This window comes from Zonotrichia leucophrys, chromosome 8, assembly GCF_028769735.1.
Source record: "Zonotrichia leucophrys gambelii isolate GWCS_2022_RI chromosome 8, RI_Zleu_2.0, whole genome shotgun sequence".
NCBI classification, from domain to species: Eukaryota; Metazoa; Chordata; class Aves; order Passeriformes; family Passerellidae; genus Zonotrichia; species Zonotrichia leucophrys.
The window spans coordinates 2,582,266-2,603,155 of record NC_088178.1 but is presented as its reverse complement, the minus strand read 5'-3'; the positions used below and the strand labels follow the sequence as shown (position 1 = coordinate 2,603,155).

The 20,890-nt window shown below is 55.4% G+C and overlaps 1 protein-coding gene across 1 annotated transcript; it reads right to left on the bottom strand.

Moving 5' to 3' along the window:
• Positions 1-203: 203 nt before the first annotated feature.
• On the bottom strand, positions 204-20,223 carry UCK2 (uridine-cytidine kinase 2). The gene is made up of 7 exons (XM_064719488.1): positions 19,947-20,223; positions 9,988-10,147; positions 8,959-9,055; positions 8,030-8,172; positions 3,476-3,573; positions 1,637-1,685; positions 204-908 (listed from the first exon to the last, which is right to left on the bottom strand). Exons 1-7 carry the CDS (start codon positions 20,043-20,045, stop codon positions 769-771), a joined length of 786 nt encoding a protein of 261 aa, XP_064575558.1. The 5' UTR covers positions 20,046-20,223; the 3' UTR covers positions 204-768.
• Positions 20,224-20,890: the final 667 nt, after the last annotated feature.

Here is a 20,890-nt window from a genome sequence, read left to right as displayed (position 1 = left end):
GCTTGGACTTGAACAGCAATGGTAAGAAGAGAAAACCTAAGCCAGGTGTAACACTCAGGCTACACTGTTGAAAGGTTGAGATTTGGAGCTGCAGAGACAGGGGGAGATCATTCCCCATCATTCTCCCTGAAGCACTGCCAGCCAAAACCAGGCTGCTTGGACTTGAACAGCAATGGTAGGAAGAGACAAACCCAAGCCAGGTGTAACATTCAGGCCACACTCTGTTGAAAGGCTGAGACTTGGAGCTGCAGAGACAGGGGGAGATCATTCCCCATCATTCTCCCAGCTGCCAGAAGCAGGCTGCGTGCCCCTGAACAGCAATGGTAGGAACAGACAAACCCAACCCAGGTGTAACACTCAGGCTGCCCAGGATGGAAACCACCACAGTTCTTCCTTCCTTACCGAGTTTGAGGTGAAGTTCCTGACACCAACACCTCCTAGAATCCCCTTTTCCCCACTCCCTCCCAGCAACACTGAGCCTGGCAAATACCTGACAGCAATTAATTTTACGTTATTCTGCATTTACGCAAAAATAGAGCAATTCTATATTTATAGAGGTTTATAGCCGGATCCGTGCTGGAGGAGTTATGGAGCGAGGCCGGGAGCTGAGGGTGGTCCGGGCTCCCGAGCAACCGGCTGCTTCTCGTTGGGCAACTCCAACATACAAAATTAAAGGCATTCGTCTCCGTCTGGTTTCTTAAATAGATAAGGGGGGAACGAGTGGACAGTATGTACAGAGGGGCCGTGCTGGCCTCGGCTCTGCCCGGGTCAGTGGGGCCGGCTGCTGGACTCTGAGGGCTGCCGCTGGCGCGGGGGAGTGTAGCCATTCAGGTACCCGTTGCTCTGGCGTTTGCTGAGTCCTCCGTTAAGAATGTCCTGGATGTGCTGCACTATCAGGTTTATGGCCACTGTGAGCAAAAGGGGGAGAGAGAGTGTTAGGATGGATGCAAAGATCAAGCAGAGCTGAGGTAGGGTTGTGGCCCTGCTGTCCCTCCCAATGTTGTCCCCTCCTATTCCCCCCCAGGACTGATCCCTCTGCCACTCAAGCCAGGATAGTCAGGCTGAATCCAGACGGGGTGGTGGGGCTGATCCCAGTCAGGATGGTCAGGCTGAATCCAGCCAGGATGCCCAGGCTGCTCCCAGCCAGCATGGTCAGGCTGAATCCAGCCAGAGCACTCAGGCTGAATCCAGCCAGAGCACTCAGGCTCAATCCAGCCAGGGTGGTCGGGCTGACCCCAGCCAGAACACTCAGGCTGAATCCAGCCAGGACACTCAGGCTGAATCCAGCCAGGATGCCCAGGCTGACCCCAGCCAGAACACTCAGGCTGAATCCAGCCAGGACACTCAGGCTGATTCCAGCCTGGCTGACCCAGCTGCACATTGCCTTTTGTATGGGATGAACCAAGAGCTAGCCTGGAGGCATTAGAAGAACACAAACTCCCAGTCAATAATGCTCCAAGCAGGAGCAAAGGGAACAGGCTCATCTCGGCACACCTGTGGTAGCAGCACTCTCTTGGCAGTGCTGCTCTCAGGCAGTGGCCTGAGTCCTCTCTGGGACAGCTCCATCCTAACTCCACTGCAGCAGCAACAGCCCAAGTCTGGCTGCCAGGGCAGAGCAGCAGGGCCTGGTGCTTACCTTCATTATCTGCTCCTCTGGGAATGATCACATCAGCGTATTTCTTGGTCTGGGAGGAGAGAGAGCACTTTGTTACAGGGAAAAAGTGGAGAGACAGCGGGCTGGGGCATTGTCCCTGCTCCCTGGGGCAGCTCCTTGCCCTCCCCAGACCCTCTGGGAGGGATGTCATTGCTGATAATACATTTTGGACGCTCTTATTTGTGTTCTGCTGTGTTTCAAGGGCCATGCTTTGTGCCCTGACTCCATTTTCATGAGCTCATACAGAAGCCAGTAAGAGGCACCCTGACCAAAACCTGCAATTAAGAAGCCTCATAATCACAGGACTCCAGCAGCTGATGCTCTTGGGAACACCATTCCCCCTGAATCCACCCCAGACTTGCTCCAAGAGCACGAGCTGGCATGCTTGGGCACAGCCACCAGATCTGCCTGGGAAGGGGGGAGAATTCTCTACCACACCACTTGCAGAGGTGTGATTCAGGACACCAATCCTGACCTAGATTCCCCTGCAGGTGCCAGTCTCAGTCTCCTCCTCATTTGTGGCAGTTTTACAGCTGACAGCCAAGCCCCACCAAGCCAGCTGGGCTGATGGGTGACACCTGACACCTCCAAGTGCTTCCAGACATATCAAAAACCACCAGGATATGCTGGACCATTTCAGTACTTGGCTCAGAGCTGCTTTAGGAGTCAAATAACAGCAGCAGTGGGTGCTGAGCCAACACCAGGTTGGAAGTGGGAGCAGACCACTGCAAAGCTGTGGGTAGAAACAAGGCAGTTCTGTGCCCTCCTTGTTTCACACTTCATTCTCCTACAGACTCTTCATCAGAAGAGCCTGATGCAGCATCTGCTGCTCTGAAAAACTGGATTTAGAAGAGGAGCCTTGCAAGCTGGACCTGCCTCTCAGGAAAAGCCTTTCTGGGCTTTGGAATTGGTCCCCAGAGCCACAGCTAAGTGAGACTGAAAAAAGAGAGCTGTGCAAGAGCCAGGAAAAGATCTTGCAGCACAGAATGAGCCCCTCTAAAGGTAAGGGGCAGAGCTGACCAGGCAGACAGGCATAGGGATGCTCCCAAGGTGGGAGGCACAGTTTAATTCCTGCCTGTGGTGCTGGCCAGCAGTTCCCAGGTTTCAGGACTCTGCTTGCTCACTTCCTCCAGAACTAAAAAATAATCCTCATGTAAAAATATAAAAATCTTCATTACCACATCTGCTTGAGAAGCCTTGAGAAGCAAGGCACAGGCTGCTCTCCATGAGAGCCAGGAAAGGTGTACAATGGCTGATCTGCAAACATGTTATTTCCATGCAATCCTGCAGTAAATTCCCCCACACAGTCCCTGCCTGCCAGGCAGCCTTGGCTCTGTTATCAGCTCCCAAAGGAGTTTCCTTTCTCCAGGCAGGCCTTGTCCCCCTGGCCACTCAGCAGCCACATATCCCACTGCACAGGCAGAAGGAAGAAGCTGCCCTGCTCTCCCAAGAACGAAGGCAGCAGCACTGCAGGGTGAAAAGGGCAGGCAGCACAGCCCAAAAGAGGAGGCAGACACAGCAAACACTGCCTGGGGGCAGAGACCTCCCATTCCCCAGCTAAATACAGCCAAGGATCCTCCCTGCCAGGCTGAGCTGCCCAGAGGTTTGTCAGCCCTTGCCCAGGGAGGGATTCCTCTGGCCATGCTGCCTTCCCAAAGGGAAGGGTGATCTCACCGGGAAGGCAGTGGCCGTATAAACAGCCCCCATCACAGCCTGCCCTGGCTGCAGAGAGAGAGGAAGGCACAGGGGGCAGATCTGAGCCCTGGGCAGGCACAGAGTGCTCCTGTTGCAGCACTCTCACGGTGCACTCCCCTGACTCACCGGCAGGCAGAACTCCTCGAAGGCAGGCTTGACAAAGGTGATGTACTGAGACAGGATCTGCTCCAGGTCCCTGCCTCGCTCGCTGATGTCTCGGAGCACTGAGGGGAAGGTGGAAGGCACAGTCAGGAGCTGAGGCACAACTCTCTCCACCCCCTTTCCCTTCACTAAGTACAGCCTTTGGATATTTTCCCTGAGATCTCTGTTCCTGCAAGCTGCTGTCCATGTGTCTGAGCACATCCCAGCCCAGCTCCTTCCAAATCTTCCTGGGAGCCAAGGGCTGCCTGACCTGGCCAAGGGCTTTTCTTGGCCCCCTTTTCAGCTCTGCATGCACATTCCAGCTGTAACCAGTGTCAGCCCAGTCCTGAGTGCTCCCAGCCTCAGCCCTGCCTCCCCCCTGTCACTCTGCCCTGCCTGTCTCTGCCATCCCTGTGCAGAGGTGCCCAAAAAGTAGAAAATCAGTGGGGTTCAGCCACACACACATTAAGGCACAGTTTAACTCAAATCTGCAGAGGTGGGGAGAATAAAACCCACCCAGCTCCACAGCTCTGCCAGGCTCCTTGTGCTGTCCCCAGCTAGCAGGAGAAGCAGAGGTGAGGGGGTCAGCTCAGGAGGAAGCCCAAAGGCAGGAGAGCAAGCTGGCCTCCTGCTTGTTCTGCCACTCAGGCCTTCCACCCTGCTTGCATGAGCTGTTTGGGCCAGTGCCATCTCCAGTCTGACACCACTTCAGTGTGGACAAGTGGCCCAGTTCAGCAGGAATTCAAGCCTCAGGGAAGAGCCAAAGCAGCCCTGTGGCTGAGCAGACAGCTCTTGGCTGTCCCCAGGGGGCTGCTGGCTTTCCCCCAGCATGTGAGTGCCTGGCACTGGCTTTGGAATGAGCCTTCCCTCGTGTCCCAGGCAGAGCCAAGGCACAGCGCTGCCCTGCCAGCCTGCCTGACCTGCTGGGCAGCACTGCCTGTGTGCTCTCAGGGCCAGGACACTGCTCTGGCACTGCCCCCGTGGCTCTGTTTGTCCTTGGCCAGCAGCTTCACAGTGTGGCCTTTCACAGCCCTGCAGGGGGAAGTGATGGGGGAAAGGGCTGGCAGCAGGATGGGAACCAGCAGCAGCTTCTCCAGAGAGCAGGAGCGAGCCCCAGCTTGAACAACAGAAAAAGAGGCAGGGAAAATATAAGATTCTTGTTTCTCAGCTCCCACACCTTATTTTCTGGGGTGCAGCAGGCCTGTGAGCTGGGCAGAGGCTGGTCCTGACAGGGCAAAGCTCTCCTGCTTCTTCCCAGGGCAGGACAACCACCTCACACACAAACACAGGTCAAACACCCGCTGCTGTACCTGACCCCAAAGCAGCAGGCCCCAGGTAAAACCACACACCCTGTCCTGAGCGATTGCTGGCAGGGCAGGCAAACATCCCAAGGACAGATTGGCACCTCTCTGAAGCCAGTAGGTCCAAACTCAAACTGGACCCAAAACATGCATGTGACCTGGTTTCTTTTTTAGGGAAACTGGCCAAGGACAGGGCAGTGAGGGAGCTTAGCCACAATGAGGTCCCTGAGCCCCATGGATCCCTGTCTGAGGCACCTGGCAGAGCTTGCCCCTTGCACTCTGCTAGCAGAACTTCTGAGGTGGGCACAGTGTGAGCTGCACACACTGAACCCCAGCACTGCTGATTAACTGAGCTGTCAGCTGCACTTCCAGGAACCTCAGCTCCTGCTGCTGCCCAGCTGAAAACCCAAGTCTGCAACCCTTTAGGGCTTCTGGGACACAAAGATGACTCAGGGCCACATCACAGCACAAGATCCCAACTTTGGTGAGGAGTTGCCTCCAGCCACGTTCCAGGGACATGATTATACCTTTGGCACCTCTCACACAGGCTCTCCTTTCCCAGAAATGACAGGCAGACATGCAGTAAACAGATTTGATGCTGCAATGGTCCTACCAACTGCTGATGGCAGGGAAATGGGCAGATTTCTAGCAGGAGAACAATGAGCTGCAGTAACCAGGAGACAGCAGCACCTCCATCAGCAAAGCTGCCCTTTTGCAAGTGGTTGATGGTGGGTGGGAAAAGTACAAGGCTCACAAGAGCAGTGTGAGCACAGCAGTGACCCCACAACTCCACACCACCTTCTCCTGTCCTGAATGACCACTAGGACAGATGGAGCCCAAAGTCAGGGGCTAAATTAATTCAGTGGACACTCAGATCTGTTACATGGCATTCCATAAAATAGAGGATTGATATTTGTGTGAAACACCAAAGGTGAGGAATGAGAATGGACTGGAGAGTGTGGGGCCTGAGCATGATTTAAGTGGTTTGGAATAAGGGCTGGAGAATGTGCTGGTTTTGGTGGGGAGAGAGTTAAATTTCCTCACAGTGGCTGGTGTGGGGCTGTGTTTTGGATTTGTGCTGAAAACAGCACAGATAACACAGGGATGTTTTTGTTATTGCTGAGCACTGCTCACACAGATCCAAGGCCTTTGCTGCTCCTCACCCCACCCCACAGTGGGGGAAGGGACACAGCTGGGACAGCTGACCCTGACTGACCCAAACCATGTCCCTCATGATGACAGAAAGCTGGGGAAGAAGGAGGAAGGTGAGAGGAGACATTCAAAGTGATGGCACTTGTCTTCCCACATACCCATCACACACCATGGTGCCCTGCTTTCCTGGGGATGGCTGAACACCTGCCTGCCCACGGGAAGTGGTGACAAATTCCTCCTTTTGCTTGCCTTGTGGCTTTTGCTTTACTTCATAAACTGTCTTTGTCTCAGCCCACAACTTTTCTCACTCTTACCCTTCTGATTCTCCCCCAGCAGAGGAGGTTGAGCAGGGAGCTGTGTGGGGCTGAGCTGCTGGCTGGGGTCACTGTCACCACCACAGTGTCCTACCCTGTGGCTGAGTGTGGCCCTGAGCTCCTGCACAGCATTTTAAAGGATTAGGGCTCACATTTTGGGACCCTGCATATCTCACATCTCCCTGCAAGTGACTGTGCTGTCACCTCCCTGGGTGAGTCATGCAAGAACAGCGGGCAGGGTCAAGAGGGATTGCTAAAAAGGAGAAGTTCATCAGTGCTGATGACATCCCAGCAGCTGAGGAGGCTCTGCATGTGTCTGACAGCAGGAGGGCAGGCAAGACCAGCTCCACTGCAGAGTGGAACATGCACACACACAGTCCCAGAGTGACGCACTGAGACGCGCTCCCCTCGTCACAGCGCAGAGCTCTGGCAGGGACTGCTCCTCTTCAGTCATCTTCTGCATCCCCAGGCACCCTGTGGAGCCTGTTAGAGCCAGCCAGGGGTAGCAATAGTTCAGACAGAAGTGAATTCTGCCCCAGGAGTCCCCAGATGATTTTTTAGTCACCCGGGAGGTGCTGCATCAGTGACCCACCCCTCAAAGCTGCTTAGAAACAAAGGACATCTCAAGTCATGCAGGCCCTGCAGTGTGGGTGTCCCTCCCCATGTCAGCTGGCACCCCACAGCCAAGCCAGCAGGACTGGGGAGTCCTGGAGAGGGACACTTTGGTTTCTAGGGCTCTTTGCCCCCAAAGCCACATCCCACACAGAGGCTGCACAAATGTACAACCGGACTCCCCATGTGCAGCACCCACAGTGGACACCATGGCCCAAATGCCATCCTCAGAGCACACCCACAGCCCAGGTCCTGAGTGGATCTATCAGGCTCTGACTGAGCTGCCCAGATGCTCTGCTGTGCCCTCTCTTCCCTGCTGGCATCTGCTGACTGGCAGCAGCTGCTGCTCAGCTGCTGGCACCGGGCTGGTGCCATGGGGCCGTGCGAGGACACGGCACACTCAGCACTCATCAAAGGAGGAATCCCAGCCAAGGCAGCAAAAATCCCACTGAATCCCAAGAGACACACACAGAGCAAGCCACAAGCTGCCCTAGTGACACTCTGCACTGGGCAGGAAAAGCTCCACAGCTCTTCACAGCTTTGTGCCAGCTCTGCTCTGCTCACTGTCACTGCCTGTGTGCCCAGAGCAGTCAGGGGCATTGGTATCCCTGCTCACTGTGTGCCCAGAGCCGTCAGGGGCATTGGTGTCCCTGCTCACTGTCACTGCCTGTGTGCCCAGAGCAGTCAGGGGCATTGGTGTCCCTGCTCACTGTCACTGCTTATGTGCCTAAAGCAGTTAGGAGCATTTGTGTCCCTGCTCACTGTGTGCCCAGAGCAGTTAGGTACATCTCTGTCCTTGCTCACTGTGTGCCCAGCTGCCCAGAGCAGTCAGGGCATTTGTGTCCCCACTCACTTTCACCTTCCTGTGTGCCCAGAGCAGTTAGGAGCATTGGTGTCCCTGCTCACTGTCACCTGCCTGTGTGCCCAGAGCAGTTAAGGGCATTGGTGTCCCTGCTCACTGCCACCTACCTGTGTGCCCAGAGCATTTGGGGGTATTTCTGCCCCTGCTCACTGTGTGCCCAGACCAGTTGGGGACATTTCTGTCGCTGCTCACTGTCACTGCCTGTGTGTGCCCAGAGCAGTCAGGGGCATTTTTGTCCCTGCTCACTGTCACTGCCTGTGTCCCCAGAGCAGTTGAGATCATTTCTGTCCCCGCTCACCTCTGCGGGACAGACGGGTGTCGGCGTCCGTGTCCACGAAGAGCTTCATGCGGAACAGGTCCCTCACCTCCTGGCTGTAGAAAGCCAGGATGCCCTCGAAGAGCACCACGTCAGCAGGGTACACTGTCACCGTCTCCTCTTTCCTGGCATGGAGAGCACAGTCAGACCCTGCTGCTGGGGGAGGCTGGCCAGCACAGAGAGAGGTGTGGGGGAAACAGCTGTGCTCCTAAAGCACTGCTCCAACCCTGGGAAAACACTTGAGGAGAAGGAGAGGAGAAGGAGAGAACAGACCTACCCCACCACCGTGGAGAGGATCCAAGGCATATGTACACTTCCTGGAAGGATAAATGGCAAAGCAGGAAGCACACCAGCCCTTCTCCCCCTACCTGGGCCAGCTGCTGCTCACAAGGGTTATGTGCCAAGCTAAAAAGCCCAGGGAACCTGCACGGCCAGCTCTGCTTCCCTGGGGAGCAGGCAGCACTTCCCTGACAGCACAGTGATTTTGTGGGAAGCACAGCAGAGCAACACCATCCACGACCAACACAGGCATGCAAAAACAAGCTGAACACAGGCAAGGGGAGTGGTACAGGAGCAGGAATTGTTGTCCTCCTCCTTTCCTGGCACTGCCAGGGTGTTTGAGGCTGGAGTGCTTGTTAAAGTTGCAAACACTGAGTTTGTGGGGAGAGGACCATGGATGGGGAAGAAAAGGGAGGTCATTAACCACCCAGCACTGATGCCTGGATGTTGCTGGATGGTTACACAGCTTTCCAGACCCTTTGCCTGAGATGCTCTAACCCAGGGCTGGAGGAGTTAGGATGGGAACTTTGTGCTGGCAGTTAGGCACCCAAGCAGAGGGCAGGAGTTTGGGGAGGGCAGGGCTGCCACAGGACGTTAGCAGAGGCACAGCAAGGCAGGAGCAGCTGTTAGACCTGGAGTGGGAGACAAAGTCATAGACAGGAATCTGGACCGTCTTCCCTTCTGTGATCTCTTTGAGCGTTTTCACGATCAGCTCGTTGTCAAAGGCATCTGAGGAGAGAGGAAACGTTACCCGAGGCAGCTTTGCAACCTCTCCCACCCACCAGCTGCCGAGCTTTGCCCAAGCCAGAGTCGTTGGCACCTCACACTGGGGACAGACAGACACACAGTGAGGAAAGCCCTGCACCTCCCCAGGGACCAGGCAAGGCCACAGGGCTCTGTGGCTGTGCAGCAGCCTGGGATGTGGCCTGCAGAGATCAATACTGTCCTTGTGTCAGCCCAGGCACAGGAAGGCATCTCCTCCAGGGCTCCAGCCCTCAGACAGAGACTGCAGCAGTGTTCCAGCCACACAGACAGGGCTCTGTTTGCTCAGGGCTCGCTGCCTCTGGCATTGTCCTCCTGGGGACCAAGGGACAGCAGCTCTGGAATTTTCCCACCGAGCCCAGAGATGGTTCAAAGAGCCCCTGTTGTGGTAACAGGGCAGGGCCCCTTGCTGGAAGGGTTTGCAGAGCAGCTGCACAGCTGGTTCCCTCCTTGAGGGAGGGACAGGGAGCTGCTGGCTCCAGGGACTCTGCCAGCCCAGATCTCTCTGGGCCTGACTCAGCTGCACCACAAACCAATCTGTTCCTTTGCTGCCTGCTCTAGGTGAAGGGTATTGGAACAATATCACCTTTAAGGTCCCCTCTAACCCAAACTATTCCATGATTCTACAATTCTATGAAAACCTTGTTCAAACTGGGGGATGTTGTTGCAGGAAGAGGAGGGTCTTAAGGAGTTTGAGGGTTATAACCTGCTCTTTCACATCCCAAACACTCCACCCCATTTCCTTTCTAAGAGAGATGGGGGGATTACACACAGGTGGTCCCAGCCACAAGAGCTTGACTAAGCCATCCCATGAGGATTCAGAGCCCCAGTGTCCATGAAGGGTCTCCATCTCTGTCCCCACAGTGCATGGCAGAGCCCCAGGGCTGCTCTCCACTCACCTGGGTGGTCAAAATTGAACTGGCCTTTGAGTGCTTTGGATTTCTGCTCCGAGGTGAGCACCCTGTAGAAGCTGTCTTGGCTCACGATCACCACCTGCTTCTGGCGATAATCCACCTCGTTCTGCCCCAGCAGCTGCACAATCTTGGAGCACACTGAGGACTGGCAAAGGAACAGAGCAAAGGAGGCACATCAGCAGCAAGTGAGCAGCACAGGGAGGATTGTGGTGGTGCTCCCAGGGGTCCCAGGATGAGGGAAGAGATGAGATCTTGACTCCATGTTTCAGAAGGCTGATTTATTATTTTTTAATATATATTATGTTATATTATACTATATTATATATTATTATACTACATTATATAACATACTATACTATATTATACTCTACTATATTATACTATACTATATTAAAAGAAAATTATATACTAAAACTACACTAAAAGAATAGAAGAAATTATTTCATCAGAAGACTAGCAAGGAATAGAATGATAATAAAATCTTGTGACTGACCAGAGAGTCCGAGACAGCCGGACCGTGACTGACCATTAATTAAAAAAAACAAGATGGACCAATCAAAGATGCACCTGTTGCATCCCACAGCAGCAGATAATTATTGGGTTTTTTTTCCTCTGAGGCCTCTCAGCTTCTCAGGAGGAAAAAATCCTAATAAAAGGACTTTTCATAAAATGTGTCTGTGACAGAGGATGTCTCCAGGTAACACCCCTGCCTGCTTGCTGCACCTACAGCCAAGAGTCTGTGGCTTTCCCAAAGCCACCGAGGCAGAAGTGCTCCAGAGGCATCACCATGGTACCCTTTAATGTGACAGCAGCACCAAGTTTGCTGCCTGCCACCCTCTCCTGCGCCCCTATAGCCTGCCCACAGCTCCTATTCTGGGCACAAGTGGCAGCAGAAAAACAGTTGGCTCCTGCCTGGGTTCAGCCACATGCCATGGGCACTTTCTCCTTCAGAAAGCAGTCTTGGCTCCCCCAGCTCTGCCCCATTCCAGAAACCCCACCACAGCACGAGAGAGAGCAAACAAAGCCCAGGTATGAGGAGGAGAGCCCGTGGGACTTTATCAGGGATCTGTGCCACGGCTGCCAGGCTGGGAGGAGCCAGCACATCCTGGTGCCTGCTGGCACGGGAGGCTGGGGCACTGCAGAGTCAGCAGCTGAGCAGCCACGTGGGCCTGGCTGCTGGCACGGGCAGCGGGCACCTGGCACTGCCCACGGAGCAGGCTGGGACAGGGCGGCTGGCACCGGCTCTGCTGGCACCAGGGCACGGCCACCACTGCCACAGGACACAGGGCACAGCTCGGGGGCAAGCCCAGAGCCTGCTGCAGTCCCTTCTCCTTAGTCATGGCAGTCCTTGGGGGTGACTGCACTGCAGCCTGGCAGCCAGCACTGCCCCTGCCACTGAGAGCCACTGCCTCTGCCCCATGGCACCACTGCCCAGACAAAGCAGCTCTGTGCCAGGGGGAACAGCTCCCACTCAAGCAATCACACTGTGCCCAGCTGAGCTGCTCCTGGCCCTGGCCACCACAAGGGTTGTGCTGAGCCCTGTGCCTTGCAAAGAGCAGAGTGCTTGCCCCAGCCTGCCTACCCCAGCCTGCCAGGGGCTCTTTTCGTTCTCCTGCCTCCTGGATGGCTCAGCCATCTGCTCCATACCTGGCTGGAAATTCTGAGCTGAAGGCAGCACTGGTGAGAGGGAGCAGGGAGGGGAGTGCATGCCTGGCAGAGCTCACCCCAGCAGGCAGAGGGCAAGGCTGTTTGCCTGAGAAGTGGAAGATTTGACAGCATTCCCCTCTCCAGAGACCATCTCTTCCCTCCAGGCCAGGCTGACCTGCCTTGGCTGTGGCCACTGGGCTGTGAGTCATGCCCAGCCTGGCTGGAGAGGCTCTCTCAGCTCTGCTGCAGAGAGAACCAGCTCCAGCTCACCCACAGCAGTCTGGGCAGCCCTGGGCACCAGTTTGGGTTTTGGCTCAGGGATGGGGTCTCCTGAGCATCCCACCTTCTTCTCCTGCCTCTCCAAGCCAGGCTGGCAGCCCTGCCCTGCAGCAAGCTGCTCCCACCCGGAACAAAGCCCTGCAAGTCCGTGCCAGTCACTTACCCTTGCACACAGGCAGGCAAAGCCAGAGCACGCTCTCCTTTTCCTCTGTTTTCCCACTCCCCAAATCCTTCTCTGGCTGCTCTCCTTTTCCTCTGTTTTCCCACTCCCCAAATCCTTCTCTGATACAACTGTTTATCCAGCTGTATCCCATAGGTTCTGCAAAACTGGGGTGTGTTCAGTGCTTCTCTTCCACCTTTCCTGGCTGCTCACTGCCCCAGACACCACTGCCCGCCCATGCAGCAACAGGACACAGAACAGCAGGGCTCAGCCTTGGCTACAGCTGCCCAGGACACCAAACTTCCCAGGCCCTCTGCCATCAGGAATAAACTGCCCTTCAGCACAGCCACTCAGAGAGATCCCCAGAGCCACAGGTTCCACGTGGATCTGCACCCCAAACTGCTTTTGCCAGCCCAGGGCAGGGAGCAGGACTCCTTTCCTTTGAATCAGTGAAAGCAGCACATGGATTTGCATTCACTCTCTCCCCTTGGACCTCAGCATGTGTATTGGCAATAAAATCATCACAAATGGTGTCAGTCTTCCTTCTGCCTTGTGCACACTACTCTCTGGTCTGTGGATTCTGGAAGGTGGAGAAGAGCCTCCACCAGCTCTAAAAATCACCCTGTAGCTCCACACCTCACAAACTGAGGCACTGATAGTGAGAAAAGCCTAAATAAAATGCACCCCAAAGCAGCTGGAGACAGGAACACGTCCTCCCTCCAGGTTCCAGACCAGGAACAGATTGGATCCCAGCTGCATCTGCCATCCAGGGCTTGGGGGCAGATGGTGCCTCTTGGAAAAAGCAACCTGGCAGACACAGGTTGGACCCTTCCCTTGTCCCTGGTGGGCTCTGGAGAGCTGGCTGAAGTGGTGGAGAAAGACAAGCAGGAGGACATCCTGCTCTCAGCACCGAGCTCAGTTTCAGCCTGGCTGAGCAGGGATGTCACCTGCTGGCTCTGGGAACAGGAGGTGACACCTTGGACAATTGTCACCTTGGTGCTGCAGGTGTGGGCCAGGCACTGCTCACATACTGCACCTGCATGTTCAGCTTGCCTCAGTCCACTCCAGGGCTGGATTCAGCTCTCCTTTGCAGGGCCCTGAACCTCAGCAAGGTCCAAGAGAAGGTTTTTTCCTTTTTTCACTACCATTTGTGGTAGGAACAACAATGTCTCATGAGGGGCAGTCCCTGATGCCAATGTGAACAACTCCTACAGCTGGACATGCAGTTTTTCCCCTTGGTTGATAAATACTCACTGTTAAGAAGGAAGAAAAACCAGAAACATACAGCTTGGAAACTCCCCTACACAACAGGAACAGAAACTCCCAGCCTCAGGAAATGTCCCCCCAAATAAATGAGATATTCCCTGCTTAAACCCTTTTCTCCCAAAACTGCACAGCATACATGTGTGACTGTGAAAAGATCCATCAATAATAACTGGAAATGAGCACAGCCAGGTTTTGGGGAGACCCACAAATGCCCAGTAAAGCAAGAACAGAGCATGACTCCAAAGAACTGTGCCAGTGTGCCTCAGTCGGGAGGCAGGGGACACTTGCTGACAACAGGCACTTAGCAGCCACTTGAAGGGGCAACCTGGGCTCAGATTCCTTCTTTTGTTGCTTCTCCCAGGGAAGAAGACAACTGTTTCTTCTCCAAGAAGCCCAGGAGTGCAGAGGACGCCTTGAGAAAGGTGACTTGATGCCAATACACAAGCTGGAGGGTTTGAAGCCCATCACTAGCCATGCCTTACATGACACAACTCATCTGCAGGACTATGAGAGCTGTGCCAGAGCTTCTTGTCTCTGCTCAGCCCCTTTCCATACCCACCTCATCCATGCACACCTTGCCACGAGCCAAAGCTGGTGATTCAGCTGCAGCAAACTCCAGGCAACAGGATGCTGCTTTCTCAAGCAAAAGGAGAGAGCTTTCCCTCCTCCAGAACTTGGTTACAACTAAATATAGCCAGGCCCCAGCAGCCTCTGTGGTTGCCAAGCAGACCTTTCCCATGCAGCCACATGGAACTGAAGCAGGACTTTCCAAGGGACCCTGGCTCCTGCCATGGGTCCCAAAATCCCACACACTGCAGGGAGGGGAACTCGGCTCCAGGCTGGAGCTGCACTCCCCCAGGCTCTGTGCTCGAGCTGCTCTCTGGGAAAGCTGTGCAAAGCAGCCCACACCTCCTGGAGAGGAAGGTATCAGCACAGCACCACACCAGCCACAGCTCCAAGAGGTTATTCCTGAGCAGGAGCAGCTGCAGCTCCCCTTGCAGGACTCCTCCCCTGAACCAAGCACACAAACAGGCAGTGTTCAAGGAAGAAGTACAGCTTTATTCTGCTAGGAAGATGCAGAGGGCATCTAGAGAAGAAATCCAACATATTTTCCCAAAAGGAGAGAGGTGGTACACAGGGGAAGAAACAGATGGGTGTTTGGAGGCCTACCTCTAACATTTATTTGGAATACATTAATTACATATTTAATTCACATTCACTGGTGGCCTATAGCCAGCTGCTCAGATATTCTTCAGGAGTTGACTAATTCCCTGACATTATTATGCAGATTATCCCACAATCCCTCCTGGGTAGCTCCGATCAGTGAATATCACTTCTGATAGGTGTTAAGGAGAAAGCTGATGGACAGTGCCACTGTCACCCACCAGGTGAAGGGGCCAGGACACAGCTGATGCCTCCAGCCCCAGGAGGGCAAGGCCTGTCCTGGGCTGGCAGAATCCTAAGCCTTGTGCAGGTGGATATGCTAAAAGCCACCTGCTGACAGCAGCCTGTCCATCCCCAAGGAACCCAGCACTGCAGAGGGATGTTCAAGGTCCCATTCCAGCTGCAGGGAGGAACTCCCATTTTCCCAGGGACTCTCTGAGACACCCAGCAAAAGTGACTTAGCCAGATCAAGTGATTCCAGCCCTAGAGAAACACTGGAGCTGCCAGATCCCTCAGGAGGGGGAAAAGGGTTGTGCCAAAAGTGTGGAAAGAGAGGCACAGCCTCCTGCCACCACTGCAGGCTGCTGCTCATGAGGACTGTCCTCCCCAACAGAGCAATGCCCTTGGCCCAGAGCACAACCAGGAGCCAGGACAGACTGCAGCAGTCCCATCCCAGCAGGGAGAGGTTATCTCCAGGGATATCAGTGCCATAACGCCCTTCCTGCAGGATCTGATTGGGAGCTGGCTTGGCAGGAGCTGGCCATGGCTCTGCAGCTGCAGCAGCCTGCTTGGGGTGTCCTCATCACACCTCTGTGGATAAAACAGTCTCCAGTTTTGTGCTCTGACAGGATTTTCCCTCACATCAAACATAAGGAACCACTGTAATTATTTGTTTAATTTCTCTGCTGTCCTGTGTAGCATGCTGCCCTTATCTCCTGCAGCACACGAGTTACAGATGTTGGTCTCTTCCTGAAGGTTACGGTGATTATAAACTACCAGGAAGTGTTTGGACTGGGATGACACACAGAACAGACAGCAAATTGGGAAGAGTCCCAGAGCATCCATCAAATGCCTGTGACTGCAGACAGCCAGTTCATGACCCATTCCATCCTTTCTAGCCCTAATGGGAGCATACACATGTGGCAACACCAGGACTGGAAACTTAGTATTATTCCTGAACCAAAAGCCTGTCTCTCCACCCAAAGCACTCCCAGGCAGGTTCACCACCCTGCCTTTCCCTTTGTGAGGCACAGGCCAAGCAGAGCAGGAGGGGGATAGCCAGGTTTCTATTCACTCACCCTGGGACACTGTGCATGTGATCAGCAATCCAGGGCTGGAGCATAAACAGGCACACACAGAGGCTCTAAACACAGATTACACGCAGGGAGGAAAACAAGCCCTCTAACACAATCCCTCCCAATCCTCTGGTTTTAGGCACAGGATATTTTCCTCTAGCCCCTGCTGCAAACTCCATAGCCCAGAGCTGGCTGAGCCCACGGGACTGTGGTAAGCAGACTCCATAATAAGCACATATTCCATCAGTAACAGGAAAGGGCTGACCCATCAAAACGCCCTGTGGATCAGTCTGATCAGGGCTGGCACACAACAACGTTCTGCTAGAAAGTTTGATGAGTCTCTAGCACACGTTGACACCAGTGTTTAACTAGTCAGACCTTGTGATGCAGGGCTCCTGCCAGCCACAAACCAACGTCACCAGGAAATGGTGCTGAACCGGCACAGGGCTGCTGCAATTCCTGTTAGTCCCCCTCCCGTGGGGGAGCCATTCCCGGATCTCCCCTGGCCTTCTGTGCCAGCCATCCGGGTGGTGACATTGTGCCAGTGACCCCAGGCTCTGTGGGGGACCTCTGCCCTTGGTGGGCTGAGTTGTCACAGAAGAGGCTCCATGAGAGATGGAGCTGCCCCTTGCAGCTCTGAGCCCGCCTTCCCTGGGGGCCAACACTGCTGTGCCACCCTGGCAGGGCAATGCCAGCCTCCTGGCAGCCTGAGCCAGCCCTGCCAGTGTGGTGGAGCCAGTGAAGAGCACACCTGGCTGATCACAAGGCTGTAATCTTGGTGCTCTGCAGGCTGGAAACTCTGAGGCTGCATGTTCAAACAGACATTGGGAACTTGATGTGCTAACTCAAGACCCAAATGATGTAACTACCTCCAAGGCTGCAGCGGCACCCATGCTCAGCCCTCACTGCCATCTGAGCAATGAGCAGCCAACCAAAGCAATCTGTCATTTCTCACAAGCTCCTGTTGGAAGGCAGCAATCAGCACCTCACTTCACGTGGGGACAATTAATGCTTCAGCCTGAGCTCCAAGAGCTCTCCCCACCCCTGCAGCCACCCCAGCACCAGATGCTGCTGCTGGGAGCAAGCTGCTCCAGGCACTGCTGGCAGAGCTGCAAGGTCCCTAAGCTGAAGTGAGGACACAAAGAGCTTTAGGAGGTATCCCAGCACTTCCCAGCTCATCTCAGCAGCCAGTTTGCTGAACTTTCCTCCAGCCTGCAGCCTGGCTGCCTGCCTTGTGCTCCGCAGAGTCCTTGCTGGTCAGGAATGTCCTGCAGGAGCAGCTGGCACAAAGGCCATGGGTGTAAGAGGGAACAAGAACTCCAGCAGAACACTTGAGAACAGACAGGGTGAAAGAAAATGTGACAACAAGCCTTGGGAATTGCTCTGAGGGAATGAGGCAGTTGCAGTGCTCTTCATGTTTGGAAGGATGGGGGTCTTAATGCCAAGTGATCTCCATCCCAGGAAAGCACAGACTGCACAGTGCTTGGGTTTCAGGGGACAACTCTTTTTTTTGTTTTGTGAAGAGCCTGTCCCAGCTGAGCTGACTCAAACCAGCCACTGTGCAGCTTGCACTGCCCTCACAGGGGCTGTGACATCCCAGACTGCTCAGGGCCTCTGCAGCTCCCCAGTTTTGCTCCCAGCAGTCCAGCTTTCTTCCCAGAGCCAAAAACCAGGAAAGCACTCAAGGTTCTACCTTTATTTGAGTGGGCAAAGTTGCTCAAGCCATTTTTGCTCACTAGGGAAAGAGCGCTCAGCCTTTGAATTTGAGTTCTCACAGATTTAAGGAACACTATCCAAACAATCCCAGCGTTTTGGGAAGGCTGGTTGTTTCCAACACCAGCCTCCCTAGGGTACCACGGCACACAAGTCATGGCCAGCTACAAACACATCCCATCCTTGCAGAGCCTGACCCTGCTGCTGCACCAAGAGGGATGGAGGGGACTGTGGAGCCTATTGTCCCCATGTCAAACCCAAAAGCAGCAGTGGGAGGAGCTGCAGGGGGCCTTGGAAGGCAAATTCCCTCCGTTATCTTCGGGCTGGTGCGCTGCCAAAGGGGTGTGTTGGGACAACAACCCGCAATTGGTGTCGAGGCCAGTCGGATGGATCTGTCACTTTCCCACTGGGAAAGGTGCCTGCTTCACTCCCCTGCTAGCACTCACTTTTCACCCAGAGCCAGCACATCAGCACGGCAGCCCCTGGGCTGGATTTTGGCTGCAGGCAAGCCCTGAGCTAAGCAAACCTCATCAGCCCCATTGCTGCTTTCCCAGAGCGTGCTGCAGCACCCGGCACAGGCCACTGTCACCAGGCAGGTGAGGGACAGCCCCCACATCCCTGCGTTGCAGCCACACCAAATGTGAATCTGAGGAGCTGTGGGCACAAGCCTCAGGTCATTTTTTTTCCTGTTTCCTGGGGTTTTTTTGCCAGTATATTTCTTGTAGCCTTTTCCCACCAACTTTCCCTCCTGAGCGACCTGCCGGACTCCCTTCAACAGGCAACACTGCACAGAGATTTTCAGCAGTCACTGGAGGGGGGGAAATCAAAGCTGAGAGACAGGAAAAGCCAGTTAGTACATCTCCCTTGCTAGAAAAGGACTATTTCCCTATTTTTTTCCTAAGGCAGCCTGCTGCTCCTGAGCATTTTCACTTTGAAGTCGAGCACCACTGCGGTGCATTGTACTGTAATCACTGCTTTTACCTTGTGGGCCTGAGACACCGTGTTCAGAGACATAACAGTTCAGCAGCGCCAGACGCGATGTTATTGGGACAACTACAGAGAGGCAGACCCACGCATCAGAGAACAGACAAACCCAGCGTGTTTGAGTCACCAGAGCTGTGCTGCAAGAACAATCCAGCTTTCCTTCCCACCGGAGGAGATTGCATCCTCTCTCTCACCATCCCTCCCCTGTTACAGCTGGATTTTTCCCCCTTGCAGCAGCAACAGCAGTCCAAAAATCAATAGGGAACTCGGAGACACATGCTTAAAACACTGGGCTGAGGTACAGCAGTTGGGTTGTGCCTTCAAGAGAAGGAGGGATCCCCCGGAGATCAGCCCGCAGATCCCAGGCTCATCCTTCTGAATGTGCCAGCCCACATTCAGTTTCCTCAGCAATAAATATTTCACAGGTATAGAGCTACTTCCAAATCTATTCATAGTTTCCTAAATACAGCTAGAACGTGCTGCCCTGCATAAGTGCTGATGAGCTGCGGAGCTGTTTTACCGCTCTTAAATAAGAAGGAAAAAAAAAAAAAAAAGGTATTTTCTTTTCCTATTAAGAAAGAAAGTGACCTAGCGAGGTTAAACAAATTCACACGGGCACACTGCACGAAACAAGGAAAATAAAGCGCTGGAAAGCTGCAAGGCTGCCGTGCACTGCAGTTTGGGTGTAGCAGCCTGCCGGCAACACCCGCATTGCCCCGGCGGGCGATGCCCCGTCCGTGCCCGCAGCCCTCGGCCCGCTCCGCGCCCACCTGCCGCTGCCAAGGGCCAGCCCCTCCCGGCACGGCAGCCAGGAGGTCCTGCTGCCGCTGTGAGTCAGCATTTGCTGCAGAATCCCCGCTCCTGCCACCCTAAACTTGGGCAGATAAGGGCACCGCCATGCACGACCGGCGGGGGTAGAAATTAAAAGAATTGCATCGGCCCCGAGGTGCCCTGCGGGGCGGGCAGCGCCTGGGGTCGGTGCGGGTGATGGGGAACGGGGGAAGCGCTGACTACAGGACCACAGAAGAGATTCTGGAGGGGAGGGAGATGCTGCCGCTGCCCCGGCCGAGCTGCGGCCGCCCTTGCTCCGCACAGCGGCCCCCGGCTCTGCCCGCTGCCACAGAGGGACACAAGGTTCCGGCCGCAAAGAAGGAGCGAGTAAATCCCGCACCCACCCCGCACCCCCTCCACGTGTCCGCGGGGCTCCGTCCGCCGGCCGGGCAGAGGCCTCGGCGGCCGCGCTCCTTCCCCCGGACCGTCCTTCTCCGGGCAGCCGGCTCCATCCGCAGCCGCGGCCCCGGCTCCTCCATCAGCCCCGAGCCCCGGCCGGGCCGGGAGCAGCGCACGTGGCGGGGCGGCCGCTCGGAGCCGCCGCCGCCGCTGCCATGTGGCCGCCGGCCCGGCCTGGCGGGCAGCTCCCCCGCCGACCCCCGCACCTTGCCGCTGGCCGTGCCGCCGCTGACCCCGATGAGGAAGGGCTCGCCGCCGCTGGGCTGCCCCTGCTCCTCCAGCCGCTGCTCGCTGTCCCCCGCCATCCTCCCCGGCTCACCGCCGCACCTCCTCCGCCTTCGCTCAGCCGTGCGGGGCTGGATTTATCTGATGAGTCAAGGGCCTTCCTCCCCGCCTGGTTCACATCCCCGGCGCTGCGGCTCCTTGCCAGGTGCTGCCGCAGCTGCACATGCTCCGGCCCAGCCCGCCGGCGGGCGGCACTGCGGCCACATGGGCCCGCACCGCGCCGCCGCCCTCTGCCCGCCCGCCCGGCCGCGGACAAAGGCGGCGGGCCACGCGCTGCTCCCGAACCCCGCACTGCTCCTGAACCCGCTCCCTTCCTCTCTCCGGCCACTCCGCTTCATCCCACACCACGGTGGGCCCCGGCAGAACCTCCATTGTTTGTGTCCCACGCTGGCCAAGGAGGCCAAGGGCATCCTGCTTTGAATCAGCAATAGTGTGGCCACCAGTTCCAGGGCAGTGACCGTGCCTCTGTGCTGGGCACTGCTGAGGTCGCACCTGGAAAACTGGATTCAGTTTTGGGCCCCTCACGACAAGAAAGAAAATGAGGGGCTGGAGTGTGTGTAGAGAAGTGAACAGAGCTGGGGGAGGAAGGCCGGGGGGCTCAGCCTGGAGAAAAGGAGGCTCAGCAGGAGCTTTATTGCTCTACACCTGAAAGGAGGTTGTGGCCAGGTAACAAGAGATAGGGCAAGAGGAAATATCCTAAACTTTTTCCTAGGCTTGCATGTGTAGGTTGGGTATTAGGAAAAATTTCTTCACCCAAAGGGTGGTCAGGCTTTGGAACAGAGTACCCAGAGAAATGGTGGAATAATCACTATTCCTGGAAATGTTCAAGAACCACATAGATGTGACATTTGAGGACACTGTTTCA